Genomic DNA, 14,576 nt, shown 5'->3' with positions numbered 1-14,576 from the left:
TCCAATGAATTATTCCAGAGTGTTTGCTGCCATTTCTTTCTCCTGGAGATTTTCCACTCCCGTGGCCTCCTGGTTTTGATCCTAAAAAAAAAAAAAAAAAAAAAAATCCTCCTGGTTTTCATTTTACACTCTTAACCTCTCAGTGCAATTAAAAGATATATAACAAAGTAAACAATAGTTTGCTTAAAATGTTTGTGCTTCAACAGCTGTGTCCTAGCCCTTTTTGTAATTTGATACATTGGATCTTCGTAACAATTTTAGTACCGGAGTCGACCTACACTGTAGGCCAGTCCTGTTAAACTGCATTCAAAGTATCCATTCTTTCAGACACCTCCTGAAATCATTTTAATTATAAATTTTAGTATTCATGAATTAGTCATAAAACTGTATGACATTACTTATATATTCTCTAATTTTGGCAAGGTTGCCCTACACACATGAGGAACAAACCCATTAACGGATTAAAATGTAATTTTGTCATTGTGAAGCAGTAGCTACCCAAAGGTATAAAAGTGTCAGCTGGGCTCTCATCGATTTCTTCTACTTGAGCAATAAAGATGGTCTGACAATTTGATTTAGATGTTTTTTTCCCTGACAGAATAAATATTAAGCATTAATAAAGAGGAATTTTGAGGCAAAGTTCTAAATGTTGAATAACCACTGTGGAAACCAACAGAATATTGCTACTGATTGGCTCCGTTCTTTTCTTACCCAACATGTTTTTCTTATAGTTAACCCATCCAACCTTATGTAATTCTTAGCTTTTTCATGTAAACTTGTGTTTTTGTGTTTTAGGCTGTATCAAAGATGGTCTCGCAGAGCCTGCAAACTGCGGATCTAATGTCACAATGAGGACTCACACTCGGGGTGCCCCCAGTGTGTTTTTCATATATTTGCTCTGTTGCATTGCTGTCCATGGCACAGACGAGGGAAGCAACACACAAATCCCCTTCATCAATGCTAAATATGATGGCTACCCCATGCTCTACTTCTCAAAGGGTGAGGTTGAAGATCTGCGTGCTCAGGCAGCTGGCAGTCACCAGCACATTGCATTGCGCATCAGCAAGGCAGTCCAAATTATGCTGACCAACCCAAAAGAGTACCTCCCACCATGGGACCCAAAAGATTTCTCTGCTAGGTGGAATGAAATTTATGGCAACAATCTTGGAGCCCTAGCAATGTACTGCATCTTGAATCCAGACAACACAGAAGCACTTGACCTGGCCAGAGAATATATGGAGAGGATGGCAGCTCAGCCTAGTTGGTAGTTCTTGATTTTGTTTAATCTTTTTGGATACTCTAAGATTACTTTTTGATTGCTAAATAATTACATATATTACTATATACATACATACATGTTCTATGGATATTGCCACATTATCATTATTGCAGTTATTTTTTGAAAGCAAGGTTTCATGTTTTTTTTTCAGATTATTTATTTTGGATTATGACATATATTGATTTGATCAATTAATTTCCCTAAATGCACAAATTAATTGTCTTAATTAGGATTAATCATGCAAATAATGACTTGTTCGATGAATGTATTCATATTTTCTAACGCATATTTAATTTATTTTTGTGAGGTTTTTTTTATTTTTTTATTTTTTTTCCCTCCTTATTAGTGAAAAGCTCTCCTAGGTATTCATTACATTGTGCATGCCTTTTTAAATTAGTATGAGAAGATGGCAATATAGGTCCACCAGTAACATCAGAAGATTAATGTCTAGCTGCTATTTGGTGTAAATTTTGCATTTCTGTAGTTTCAAATATGATGCACACTTTTTTTTCTTTGACACTTAGAAACTCCATGTGCACTCTACATAGTTCTTAGTATTCCAGTTGTAGGAGAAAAGTATAGTTAAAATGATACCATTTATTGGCTAACTGAGAGTTTGATTGCGAGCTTTCGAGACCAAGTTGTTAGGTCCCTTCCTCAGGCATTATTCCAGTTGTACAAAGAGTCTTTAAAACTTGGTTCTAAATTAAGCAAAGGTATTATACATGGGGCATCTGTAGGTAACCCTTCAATTGTGCATAGGCAAACAGATACAGGTGTCATGAATTCCCTGTTTGTTTTTTTTGTTTTTTTTAAGCTCAGAGCCCATTGAGGTTCTGTGAAGTGCTTCAATTACCTAAAAAGCTGAGAGGTCATAGATCAATGGTGTTTTATGCCTAAGAAACAAATAACATTGTGAAATCACAGCAAATCAACCAGTTTGCTGGAGTACATTTAAACTTCAAATGCAATGGTGCCCAAAGGCAATGGATATTTTTTGTTTAAGCAGGAATTCAGACCTGCCAAATGACTTTTTAAATTAGGTGAGAATGAACTTTAGAGCACATTAATGACCTGAGGTTGTACTGATCATAACAATTCTGCGTAAGAGGAATGATCAAAGCTTAATGGAATGGTTTTCACTCCCCAGCACTGTTCGTGGAGGTAGGGGGTGGTTGATTGGATTCAATCTTAAACCTGGTGGGGGAATGTACGTAAAATAAGTGGTTGGTTCGGTGTAGTTACTTCTTAAGACACTTTCAGGAAAAAATAGATTACACATTGTTTCCTGCTGGCTCTAAATATAACCACAACATCCAGATATTCAGCAATTTAATAGTGTACCAACATCATCGTGTTATAGTGACACACAAATGCTGGTGACTAATGTTTAATAATGGTTTTGTCAAAAAATGTCTTGCCAGTAAGTAAGGCTATTTTATGAAATGTTTATTAATGATATTATATGAAACAGGCTGTTTGGCCTACACTCCTGAATTTAACTATTCTAGAAACAATTATTTAAATAGTAAAACGTACTAGAAATATTTATGACTTGCCTAATTTAGAATTTTTCATGGAACACGAAAGCAGACACTGACTTAAACTTAAAAAGCCTTCTTAAACCTTCCTGTGTTTTGGTGTGGTTAAACAGTCAGAAGAAATTACATTTCTGATGTGTTATTTTCTTAGCATACCAAACCCATTAACCTTTACTAGAACTAAGGGGCCTCTCTCAAATCATGAAAAACAGCCCCATAACATTATCACTCCTGCACCAAGCTTTACTGTAAGCGCTATGCTTTTCCCCCAAACCCAGATTCATCCATCAGACTTCCAAATAGTGAAGCTTGATTCATCATTCGAAAAAACATGTTTCCACTGCTCCAGAGTCCACTGGCGGTGTGCTTTACATAACTCCAACCGACGCTTGGCATTGCAAACAGTGATCTTCAGCTTGTGTGCAGCTGCTCAGCCATAGAAACTCATTTCATGAAGCTCCTTTGACACACAGTGCTTGTGCTGATATTGCTTCTAGAAACAGTTAAGATTCATAGAAAGGATCTAGCCCCCTGTGGCAATCAAAATCCTAGGTGACAACTGCAGGAACCACATTCCATTATCCATATGACGACACAGAATCAAACGTATCGGAAGGGTTTTCACTAGACTTGGCTGTCGGCCAACTCCTCGTATTCCATGAATATTCGCCTGTTCCTGTGTTTATTCTTCGTGTTTGGTTTTTTTTCTTAGTTTTTTTTTTTTTTACAAGGGGTTAACACGGTACGCGCTACGGAGCAGCTTTGGCGCCAGGATTTTAAATGTCCATACGAGCAACTCTATTGGTTGCCGGCACGGGCCTCCTCTGCCATCAACCAATGAAGTACACCTCCAGGCGACCAATAGAGTCGATCTTATGGCCCTTCAATGCCTGATGACGAGCCAACGGATTTTCAATCCCGTTAACCCCTGCAATGCTGCGTAGATAAGGTAGGCTAGATGAGGAAGGAGCCAGGGTGACTAGTAAATGAAGACCAACACGAAGATTCTTTGTGTTGTGTCTTTGTATACGTTTTGCCGCCACCATGTTCGTATGTCCAGTATTCGGACTGAACGAAAACGCAGCCTTCGTGTTCATTTTCATGTTTGCCCGAATACGAATGCACACAAGTCTAGTTTTTACCATGGATGGTCGGGCTAGAGACAGGAAAAGCACAATACTGGATGATTGTGGGCGCTAGCTGGATAGCACTGGTGGTAAAGGACAGGAACATGGCAATGATAGAACTGTGGTCTACAACCAGGAATGCTGAAACATGAGCTCCTGACTGGATATATTTTGAGCAATAGCGTTGAAAAGTAGGTTGTCATAAACAACTCAATTGATTACCCAGTTGGAACAGCTAATGTAGTAGCTGGAAGCAATATCTACCTGATTAGCAGGCAGAAAGTTGGGGATAGCTGGAAGGAAACTGGTGGTTCCAGGGATAAGGCTCTGACTTCCACATCACAGATCACCAGTTTAAGAGGACAAATTTTCTCTGCAACCAATATTTGTCTATAGAGATGGCTACCTATGTGCTTGACTTTATACACCTGTTAGCAATGTGTGGCTAAAACAACTACACTTATAATTGGGAGGTGTGTCCAGGTACTTTTGGTCATATAGTGACTTTTTTTTTTTTAGTGCTTTTATAACAAATAACGTTTGTTGCCATGTATGGTTTGAAATGGGAGCTGTTACACAGCTCTTGGTATTGTTCCTTCGCTTCTCAAAACTACCTATTGCTTTCAGTGTTTGCCGTTACATGCAGTGTAACCGTTTTGAAGGCAGTTTTTAAAGAGTGACTTTTTGCTCCAGGTTAGATGAGCCCAGTGGCAGCATGTAGCAGCCTTTGCATCAATATGCATCGTCATGCCAGTGACGTCAGATGCTGTTTGTAGCCTCCAAATTTACATGATGGCATTTTAAACAAACCTGTTCTTTCTCCTATTCCATAGGTTAGTGAAGGATGCCCCTTGGGATGAAGTCCCTCTGGCACACTCTCTGGTTGGATTTGCCACGGCTTATGACTTTTTATATGACTCTCTGAACAATCACCAAAAGGAGAGGTTTCTGGAGGTGATTGCCAATGTTTCAGGATACATGTATGAAACATCCTTTAGAAGAGGATGGGGTTTTCAATATCTGCACAACCATCAACCCACCAACTGTGTAGCCCTTCTCACAGGGAGCCTGGTGATGATGAATCAAGGTATGTGATAAATGTAATTTATCCTTAAAACATCCCTCTGGTGTTTGTAGGTTTTAGTGTAATGCTGCATTAGCGCCAATTTGTGTAATGGGCCTTGTGTATTTTTTTTTAGGTTATCTACAAGAAGCCTACTTTTGGACAAAGCAAGTTCTAACTATAATGGAAAAATCTATTGTCCTGTTAAATGATGTGACAGATGGATCACTTTATGAAGGAGTTGCTTATGGTAGTTACACCACCAGATCTCTCTTTCAATACATGTTTCTTGTACAGCGGCATTTTGATATCAATCACTTCAACCATCCTTGGTTAAAAGAGCACTTTGCATTTATGTACAGGACTGTCCTTCCAGGTAAGAATTGTGTTCTAAATTGGAAATATTGGCTAACAAGAGAATGAATAAACAAATCATAAAAACAATTTTTTTTTTCATTTAACCCCTTTACTGTCATTTTCTGTGTCATTATCAGTCTGTCACATTTTTGCAAAGGAATTTTGGCCCACTCTTTACAATGTTGCTTCAGTTGATTGTGGTTTGTAGGCATTTTGTTTATGGGGAGGTCACAAATAAAAAGCATAATTGGCTTGCTGGCATCAACAATACATTTGATGCCAGGAGTTTCAATAAATGGAGGGATAGCGGGCTCCAACATATTTTCGAGGCATTCAGCAACACCAAGATCTGCAGCAGGGGCCCCTGAGGCCCCTCTGCCAGAAGCCAACATCCTGATGCCTGATTTAAAATCGCTTAGGGTGTCCCTGAAATGCCTAGATAGCGAGACATTCAGTGACACCAAAAACCCACCACAGGTCGCACTGTGACCGCTCCGGAGAGCTGTGACAACCACCAGTGCGAGAGATTTTGCCTCTCACAAATTTTTTTTTATTTTTTTTTAAATGGGTCTCTCCAGACCCTTCTGAGAACTCTGAGCTCCCCATTCAGGTTGAATACAGGTACTACATTCAACCATGCAAGTCAATAAAGCTCATCTTACTTATCACCATTTGATTAGTAAAAAAAAAAAAATTCAGGAAAAAAAATGGTAACGTAAAAATAATTCCCCACTGATGTCGAGCATGTCCTAAAATTAGTGCTATAAGTTCACAAAAATCATTCAGGGAAAGTTAAAATACTGGCATTTTAAATGCTCATGGGGTGTCTAGTTTAAAAAAAAATCTATGATTTGATGGGATAAATCGATTTGGCTGGGTTCAGAGATGTGTAGGTACACAAAATGAGAAGAAATTACAGCTAAACGAGAGCACCGCAGAAATGTTAAAACTACTGTCACGAAGGGTGCAAAAAATAAAATCATCCATTGTCTCAAAGGGGTGTGCTGTGGTTTTTTTTGTGTGTGATTGTTTTGGGTACAATAAATGAGGGAGAAAATGACAGTTTTAACGACATGAAACATGCTGAAACCTCTTGTGTCCTGTAAACTAGTGGAAAATACATGTCTTTTTAAGGGTTAATGGGTTTTAATACATTGTTTGTGTTTTTTTTTGTTTTAGGTTTTCAGAGAACCGTTGCCATAGCTGATTCTAATTACAACTGGTTCTATGGACCAGAAAGTCAGTTAGTGTTTTTGGACAAATTTGTCTTGAGGAACGGAAGTGGGAATTGGCTCGCTGAACAGATTCACGCAAACAGGGTCCAGGAAGGTCCAGGAACACCAGCCAAAGGGCAGCGGTGGTGCACCCTCCATACAGAGTTTCTCTGGTAAGCTGATTTTCATGTAAGACTGTATTTCCCCACTCTCTAATATTGCCTATCCAATAAATCACACACAGACACAAGTATATGTTATGCGAAACAGCTTTATTTTTACTGTTACTTTGTACCATAACAAAATATGTGCAAACATATGAAGCACTCAGCGCACAAAATGCTGCAAAATCATAATTGTATAACTACAACAAAAATCTGAAACAAAGCTGTTACCATCAGTTCATAGATAATAAATAGTCATACCCAGGCAAAGAGAGTAAGAAAATGTCACCCGTTAGGGTATCAAGAGCCAGTGGCGACTCTAGAAACAATATATAGGGGGGGGGGGCACACAAGATACCACAGTCAAACTGGTGGGCATTCATAATTTCTATGGAAGTAATGTGCTATGGAATTATACTTTTGTTATTGGGCTAAAATAATACTTGATCATTCAACATGGGAAGCCTGAAGCCACAACTGAGTGCGACTAATCCTTGAAATAAATATTCTAACAAAATAAATAACTTTTCCACTAAATGACTTCAGGGCCTTGAAAGTTTTGTCCCCTGAAGTCACTACAACTTCAGGAGGGCATTTTATCTCTGGATAAATATAAATTAAATAATTCCTACTGTAAGTTAAGTGCCAGGAAACATGACCAAACACACACACCAACACAGGCTCTGTCACACTGACACCCAGACACACACACCAGGACAGACTCTGCCACACCTACAACCAAACATACGCCCTAGGACAGGCTCTGCCACACCCACATCCAAACACACACACACCAGGACAGGCTCTGCCACAACCACATCCAAACACACACACACACCAGGACAGGCTCTGCCACAACCACATCCAAACACACACACACACCAGGACAGGCTCTGCCACACCCACATCCAAACACACACACACACCAGGACAGGCTCTGCCACACCCACATCCAAACACACACACACACACACACCAGGACAGGCTCTGACACACCCGTATCCAAACACACACACACACGGACAGGCTCTGACACACCCATATCCAAACACACACACACACACACCAGGACAGGCTCTGACACACCCACATCCAAACACACACACACCAGGACAGGCTCTGACACACTGACACCCAAACACACACACCAGGACAGGCTCTGCCACACCCACATCCAAACACACACACACACCAGGACAGGCTCTGCCACACCCACATCCAAACACACACACACCAGGACAGGCTCTGACACACTGACACCCAAACACACACACCAGGACAGGCTCTGCCACACCGACACCCACACACATCAGGACAGGCTCTGCCACACCCACATCCAAACACACACACACCAGGACAGGCTCTGACACACTAACACCCAAACACACACCAGGACAGGCTTTGCCACACTAACACCTATACACACACACCTGAGGACAGGCTCTGCTACACTGATAACCAAAAACACACAAACAGCAGGACACAATCTACGTCACAGACGTCTACATCAGGATGGATTTTTCACACTGCATTGTCGTTTATACCCCCTTAGTGTTTTTGCCCCTTGTGTATTGATGCCCCTGCTGCCCGTATATATTATTAGCCCCAGTTGCCGATAGCAGGTATAGATCAACACATTAACACACAAACCAAGATGTGCATGTATAGATCAACTGAAATTCACTTGTGATCTTAGCACTGAAGGTATATATCAAATCAACAGAATCAGACATACAAATCCTGTATTTGCAGGTATACAATAGTATATGAAACGTAGCATTGCAGGTATAGATCAAATACATGGAAACAGCATTGCAGGTATTAATCAACTGAATAAGACATACAAACACTGCATTTGCAGGTATACATAAATAATGTATGGAAAACCAGCTTTGCATGTATAGATCAATTAGAATTCACATAAAAACACGTCATTAAAAGGTATATTTAAAACCCCCTAACTTACAGGCATAGATCACAGGTTTCACACCCCAAAGCCAACCCTGGCGTCCACACTGCCCACACAGCAATCACACTCCTATCATACCCAGGCAACCAGTAAATGCTGGTACCTAGGCATGATGGGACTGTGCTTGCTGTGATTGCTGTTAGCAATCACGCTCCTATCATGCCAGGTCAGCCAGTACATGCTGGTACAGGGTGGCTGTAAGTGATGTGCAGACCCCATACTGCTGGCAGCATCAATACACAAGGGGGGCAGCTAGCTAGGTTTCAGCATGTACTGGCTGACTTGGCATGATAGGAGTGTGATTGCTAACATCAATCACAGTCCCATCATGCCTAGGTTCCAGCACTTACACATCCATGCTATCACTCACACACTCATTCATTCATATACTCATTCATTCAAACACCCTCCCCACCCCCTTACCTGCACTGCAGCTCCTCGACGCCGCTCACAGACATCAGCAGAGGGCACGGCCTCCCTCTGCGTTCTCTGGTACTACACAGAGGAAGCAGGACTGGAGCAGAGTCATGTGATGTCATGTGAATCCTGCTAGGTTCCGCTTCCTCTATGCAGTATAGAAGACCCTCCCACAGGTAAGTAGCAGGGCTCGAGGTGCGGCTCGCGTAAGATCGGTTGCCCTGGCTGCCGATCTTACGCGGGCCGCACCCTCTCTCTCCTCCGCATTAAAAAAAAAAATACGGTATTTAAAGTCGCATTGCGACGTTATTCCAAATTCGGCAGGGGGGCAACGGGGGGCAAGGATTAACTTAGGGGGGGCAATTGTCCCCCTGTAGCGACGCCACTGTCGAGAGCAGAAGACCTGAAATATCTTCCAACATTTGGGCAGATGCTTTTGTCAAATGAGTATAATTGACTTTTATTCATACGAGTAGATATGGTACATTTATATTTAGTTTTGAGCTTGGGCATTTAATGATTCCAAATGTTTGGGGTTTTTTTGGTTTGTTTTTTTTAGGGGTGTCCTGCAGATATGAAACATAAATGTAAAGGGGAGTCTTGGCAGTAGTGTAGGGGAAGAATTTAGCGATAAGGGCAAAATAATAAAATGCCTTTTGTGTTTAATGTACAGCTATTGAACTTGATTCAAGTAATAAGGAATCTAATAAAAGCAGCAAATTGTAGCACAAAGAGTTTTATGGTATTGCTAAAGAAAAAAGGATTGTGTTAAAATATGGGGTAGTGAAGATGTGACATGATTTTGTTGTGGCATCTTGAGTGGGAAACAGGCAAGTATAAGCCATTTTATGCGGAGGTAACAGAAATACTTTAGAGATTGAATATGAGAGTTTGAAACTATGTCTGAGACATGAATTCTAGTCCATTGGAGTTTATTCACTGAAGACAGAGTTAACTGGAAATTTTCAGGAAACTTGTGGATTTTACTCCCACGCTTCACTATTTATCATGAAGGGCAAACACTGCAAGCTTCTTCCCATGGCAGGCTCACTAAAGTTGGGTGTTCACAATGAATAGTGAAGCTGAGCAGCTCCAACCATGGCTCTCCAGCAATCTCTCCTTTCAGCTCTCTCTTTAGTGACTAGACCCCATCTTGCATGTGTGTATGGAATTGTTGATATAGTTGCATTTACTAATACAGTAAATAGTAGAGAGGAATCTCTAGTGACTGTTAAAGAATGTTCACTTAAGGTTTGTGTATAATATGGAAATGTGTCTGATTTTTTTCCCCCCTTAAGTTGCTAAAATTTGAATTGGCTTGTATTGGCTTTATGGGGGGCTGGGGGGTTGCCATCTTTTGGATAAAAAACAGGAAGGCTAGGTAGAAGGGTTGAACTTGGTGGACTTAGTAATTTAGGTTTGAAAAAAAGACCTATGCTACTATATTACTATTTAACCTGTTCAAGTTTGTCTGTTTACAGTGTCACCATCTTGTTTTTGTATAATTTGAATATTAGTGTTGGTTTATGAAACAGCATTTTGTATCCATATCATACTTCTTATCATATACTCCTCAAAACAGGCACTTCAACCTATGATCAAACAGTATTTTGCCCTTTTTGTTTTTTTCTCATTGTATTAATAATACTTATCATTTGTATTTTGTTTCAGGTATGATGCAACTTTAAAGTCTGCACCTCCACCAGATTTTGGCATTCCACGTCTCCATTTTTTTGAAGACTGGGGTGTTGTGACCTATGGAAGTGCTTTGCCAGCTGAAGTTAACAGGCCATTTCTTTCCTTTAAATCTGGAAAGCTTGGAGGACGTGCAATATTTGACATTGTTCACAAAAACAAGTATAAAGATTGGATCAAAGGATGGAGGAATTTCAATGCTGGGCATGAACATCCAGATCAGAATTCATTCACATTTGCTCCGAATGGTTTTCCTTTTATAACTGAAGCATTGTATGGCCCAAAATATACTTTCTTAAATAATGTTTTAATGTTTTCACCATCTGTGTCTGAGTGCTGCTTTACTCCATGGGAAGGCCAGGTTACAGAAGAATGCAACTCCAAGTGGTTAAAATACAAAATCGATGAAGCTGCTGACTCTCATGGAAGAGTGGTGGCAGCTTTAGAGAAAAGTGGCATTGTTTTTATTAGGGGTGAGGGAGGAGGTGCTTACAGTTCTGCCTTGAAACTAAAAAGTGTTGAAAGAAATCTAGTTCTACTCCACCCACAGTTATTGCTTCTTGTGGACCATATACATGTTGAACATGGTAGCCCAGTAGAGACCACATCTAGCTTTTTTCACAATGTGGACATGCCTTTCGAGGAAACATCTATTGATGGTGTTCATGGGGCAATACTTCGAAATAAGGATGAAATGTATAAAATGTACTGGATGGATGACACTGGCTTAAGTGAGAAAGCTGTGATTTCATCCGTTTTATACCCACGGGGTTATCCATACAATGGAACTAATTATGTGAATGTCACAACCCATCTCAGGAAACCAATCACAAGAGCAATCTATTTGTTCATTGGACCTTCTGTGGATGTTGAAAGCTTTAGTGTCCATGGAGACTATCAGCAAGTAGACGTGTACCTTGCGACCAGTGAACATGCATATGCAGTTTACCTCTTCACAGGAGAAACACCAAGCCAGTCAACATATGCTAAGGTAGTTGCAGATAGGCAAAAGATAATATTTGACAAAGCCTCCACAATCAGGAATTATTCACCCACTGAGGTGGAGGATTATGCAATGATTGTGGAGCAGAAACTCCAGCACTTCAAGCCGGTTTTTCAGGAAATGGAAAAGCAAATCCTATCAAATGTCCGAAATACTGCTAGTTTTCGAAAGACAGCTGAACGGTTGCTTCGATTTTCAGATAAGAGAAACACAGAAGAAGCTATTGAAAAGATATTTGCTATATCCCAGCAGCAGAAGCAGCAAAGCAAAAGCAAAAGAACCAAAAAGGGATCTAGAGGTTACAAGTTTATGAATGCTGTTCCAGACCTATTTGCACAAATAGAGGTAAATGAAAAGCAAACACGCCAAAAGGCTATAGCCCAGGCTGAAAGTGAACTTCAAGTCAATGAAGAGGAAGAAATGAAAGACCTTTTAGATTTTGTAGACGAACCCTATGTTAAGCACAAAACTGGTTCATTTAACCGACACATCTCTCCACACAAGCTGACGACACATCACAGTGGACCTGCGTCAATTTCTGCTTCTTACACTAGACTGTTTTTAATCCTAAACATTGCAATTTTTATGGTTCTGTTGGCACTACAGTTGTCCAGGTTTCTAAAGACTAAGAGTATCCATAGAAAAAAATGCCTCTATGCCATACTTTCTGTTGACCTTTGTGTGCTGATGTGGCTATATTCATCATGTTATCGATCGCGCTGCTAGAAAATAGCCCTTGAAATTTGTCTTCTCAATAACGCTATGCAATACAGTAGTGAGTACTAGACTTACTCTACAGGGCAGCATTGTAATGATATCTGCAGCAACAGAAATAAAAAGGCTCCTATTTGTTTTTTTATAAGAATATATATATTTTCATAAAAGGGAAAAATAAATTAAAAATGACACGTTTGATCAGACTGGAAATCATTTATTTCTTGTCACGCTTGAGGAAAATAAAGTGCAAGTATATGAAAAGGTCACATTGGGGTTTTATTAAACTCATTTGTCATTCGTATGTACACTATCTTCTATAAACTTGTTTGCTTCCTTTCTATTTAAGAGCGGCTATGACCTCTCCAACATAAAAAAAAAAAATATAAGAACTCACCACACAGTTTGCTGTAGTTATTTATTGTTACCATAATATTCTGTAGCACTGTACAATGGGTAGACAGGATATACTGTAACAAGAAGTATAAAACATAACAACTTCACTAATAGAAACGGGTGAGGAGGGCCCTTAGCTTACAATGTAGTTCTGTACGACTTTTACGAATCAAAGTTTAAAATTTGATTACAATGCTTTACTGATTATTTTTATTAATTTGAAACATGTCACCAAGAAGCTGAGATGAGCGGTTTCCAGCCTGGTAATTATGAGATAATTATACATTGTTGTGTCTACCTGCAGTCACTACTGGCCACCCTGCCCTCTCAGGAGCACCCGGTTCTAATGATTTGGGACAGCCAGATATTACAGATATTAGCCCTACTTGTATATACCTGATCTGCCCTTCAGTCTGGGCCTTTGCATTTTGGGCTGTTCAGCTTTTCTGTTTCTCTGCTTCTTGGCCCTGTGCTGTTCCGTGTTAGATTATACCCGTTTTTGACTCGGTTTGTCCTGACCTTGATCTTGACTTTTGATTTGGGTCTTGTGATTTCCTGGTGCTGACCCGGCTTGTCTTGACCTTGCTCTCGGCTTTCGATTTGGGTTTTGTTTCTGTGATCTCCTGGTATTGAACCGGCTTGCCTGACTATGTGTGCCCTGTCTGAAGGATGCCTGCCATGTGCCAGCCATGTTACTCGTCTGAGGACTGCCAGCCTTGTGCTCCACTCCGTGGTCCCCTATCCAAAGTCTGTATCTGCCTTTGTTTCTTTATCACACTTATTGACTAGTCGTGTTTCTCCTGTTCTGCCAGCACACTTCAATATAGATTAACTGCCAGCCTCTTGTATCTTTATTTGCCTGAACAGGCAGAGCCCTTGGCATCCCCTGCAACCGGACTCCTACCTGACCTGCTTGCCCGAGTGGGTTTTGAATGTTGGGAGGGAGGGTGAATGCTGAAGGTTTGGTGGAAGTAGATTCCAGAGATATGGGGCAGCCTGAGTGAAATCTTTTAGCAAACGTTTGCTTGGGCTTCAGCTCTCGTTGGGAAGATGGAGAAGTGTATTGCAGGCTTTAAAGGCTTTTATCAAAAGTTTGCTTAGGCTTCAGTTGTTGTACAGGTAGGCACACCTGTTAGAAAGAAGAACTAAAAACAACAAAAAAGACTTTAGTTTGTCTTTTCTGACACAGTACAACACTAAAGCTCATCAGATCAAGAGGATTTTAAAAAATGACAACATTTTAGGCACTATATTACCGGATAGACCCCAAATCATATATAAAAAAAAAAACAAAACAGATTATACATTAAAAAATACCGTATTTGCTCGACTATAAGAAGACCCTGATCATAAGACGACCCCCGAAAATGTGAATATTTATTTAGGGGGGGGAAAAGCCTGAATATAAGAATATCCTATAACTTTAAACGTTTTACTAGTAAATATTAATTCACATATAAACTATTTTTTTCATATTTAAAAAAAGCTATGACTGAGAAAAATATTCTTTGTTTTTATTTCCCAACTTGCCCCTCCCCCCAGTTATGCACATCTTCCCCCCAGGCTTGCAACTCTGCCCTCCAGAAATACCTTATATCCCTATATGCCACTCTGTCCCATGATATTCCTTATACCCC

The 14,576-nt window shown here is 40.2% G+C and overlaps 1 protein-coding gene across 2 annotated transcripts; it reads left to right on the top strand.

Annotated features, from left to right (window-relative positions):
• Positions 1-842: 842 nt before the first annotated feature.
• Positions 843-12,555, top strand: LOC149288069 (dermatan-sulfate epimerase-like). Of its 2 annotated transcripts, XM_089492198.1 has the most exons (5): positions 843-1,264; positions 4,781-5,034; positions 5,147-5,386; positions 6,547-6,754; positions 10,803-12,555. In XM_089492198.1, exons 1-5 carry the CDS (start codon positions 849-851, stop codon positions 12,553-12,555), a joined length of 2,871 nt encoding a protein of 956 aa, XP_089348324.1. In that variant the 5' UTR covers positions 843-848. The 2 variants fall into 2 exon arrangements, with proteins under 2 accessions (XP_089348324.1, XP_089348325.1); XM_089492199.1 differs by lacking the exons at positions 843-1,264; positions 5,147-5,386; positions 6,547-6,754 and having other exon boundaries at positions 4,952-5,034.
• The last annotated feature ends 2,021 nt before the right edge of the window (positions 12,556-14,576 follow it).

Source organism: Sceloporus occidentalis, unplaced genomic scaffold (genome assembly GCF_023333645.1).
Source record: "Sceloporus occidentalis isolate IW3139 unplaced genomic scaffold, rSceOcc1.0.p SCAF_54, whole genome shotgun sequence".
Lineage (NCBI taxonomy): Eukaryota > Metazoa > Chordata > Lepidosauria > Squamata > Phrynosomatidae > Sceloporus > Sceloporus occidentalis.
This window is presented reverse-complemented; position numbering and strand designations above follow the sequence as displayed.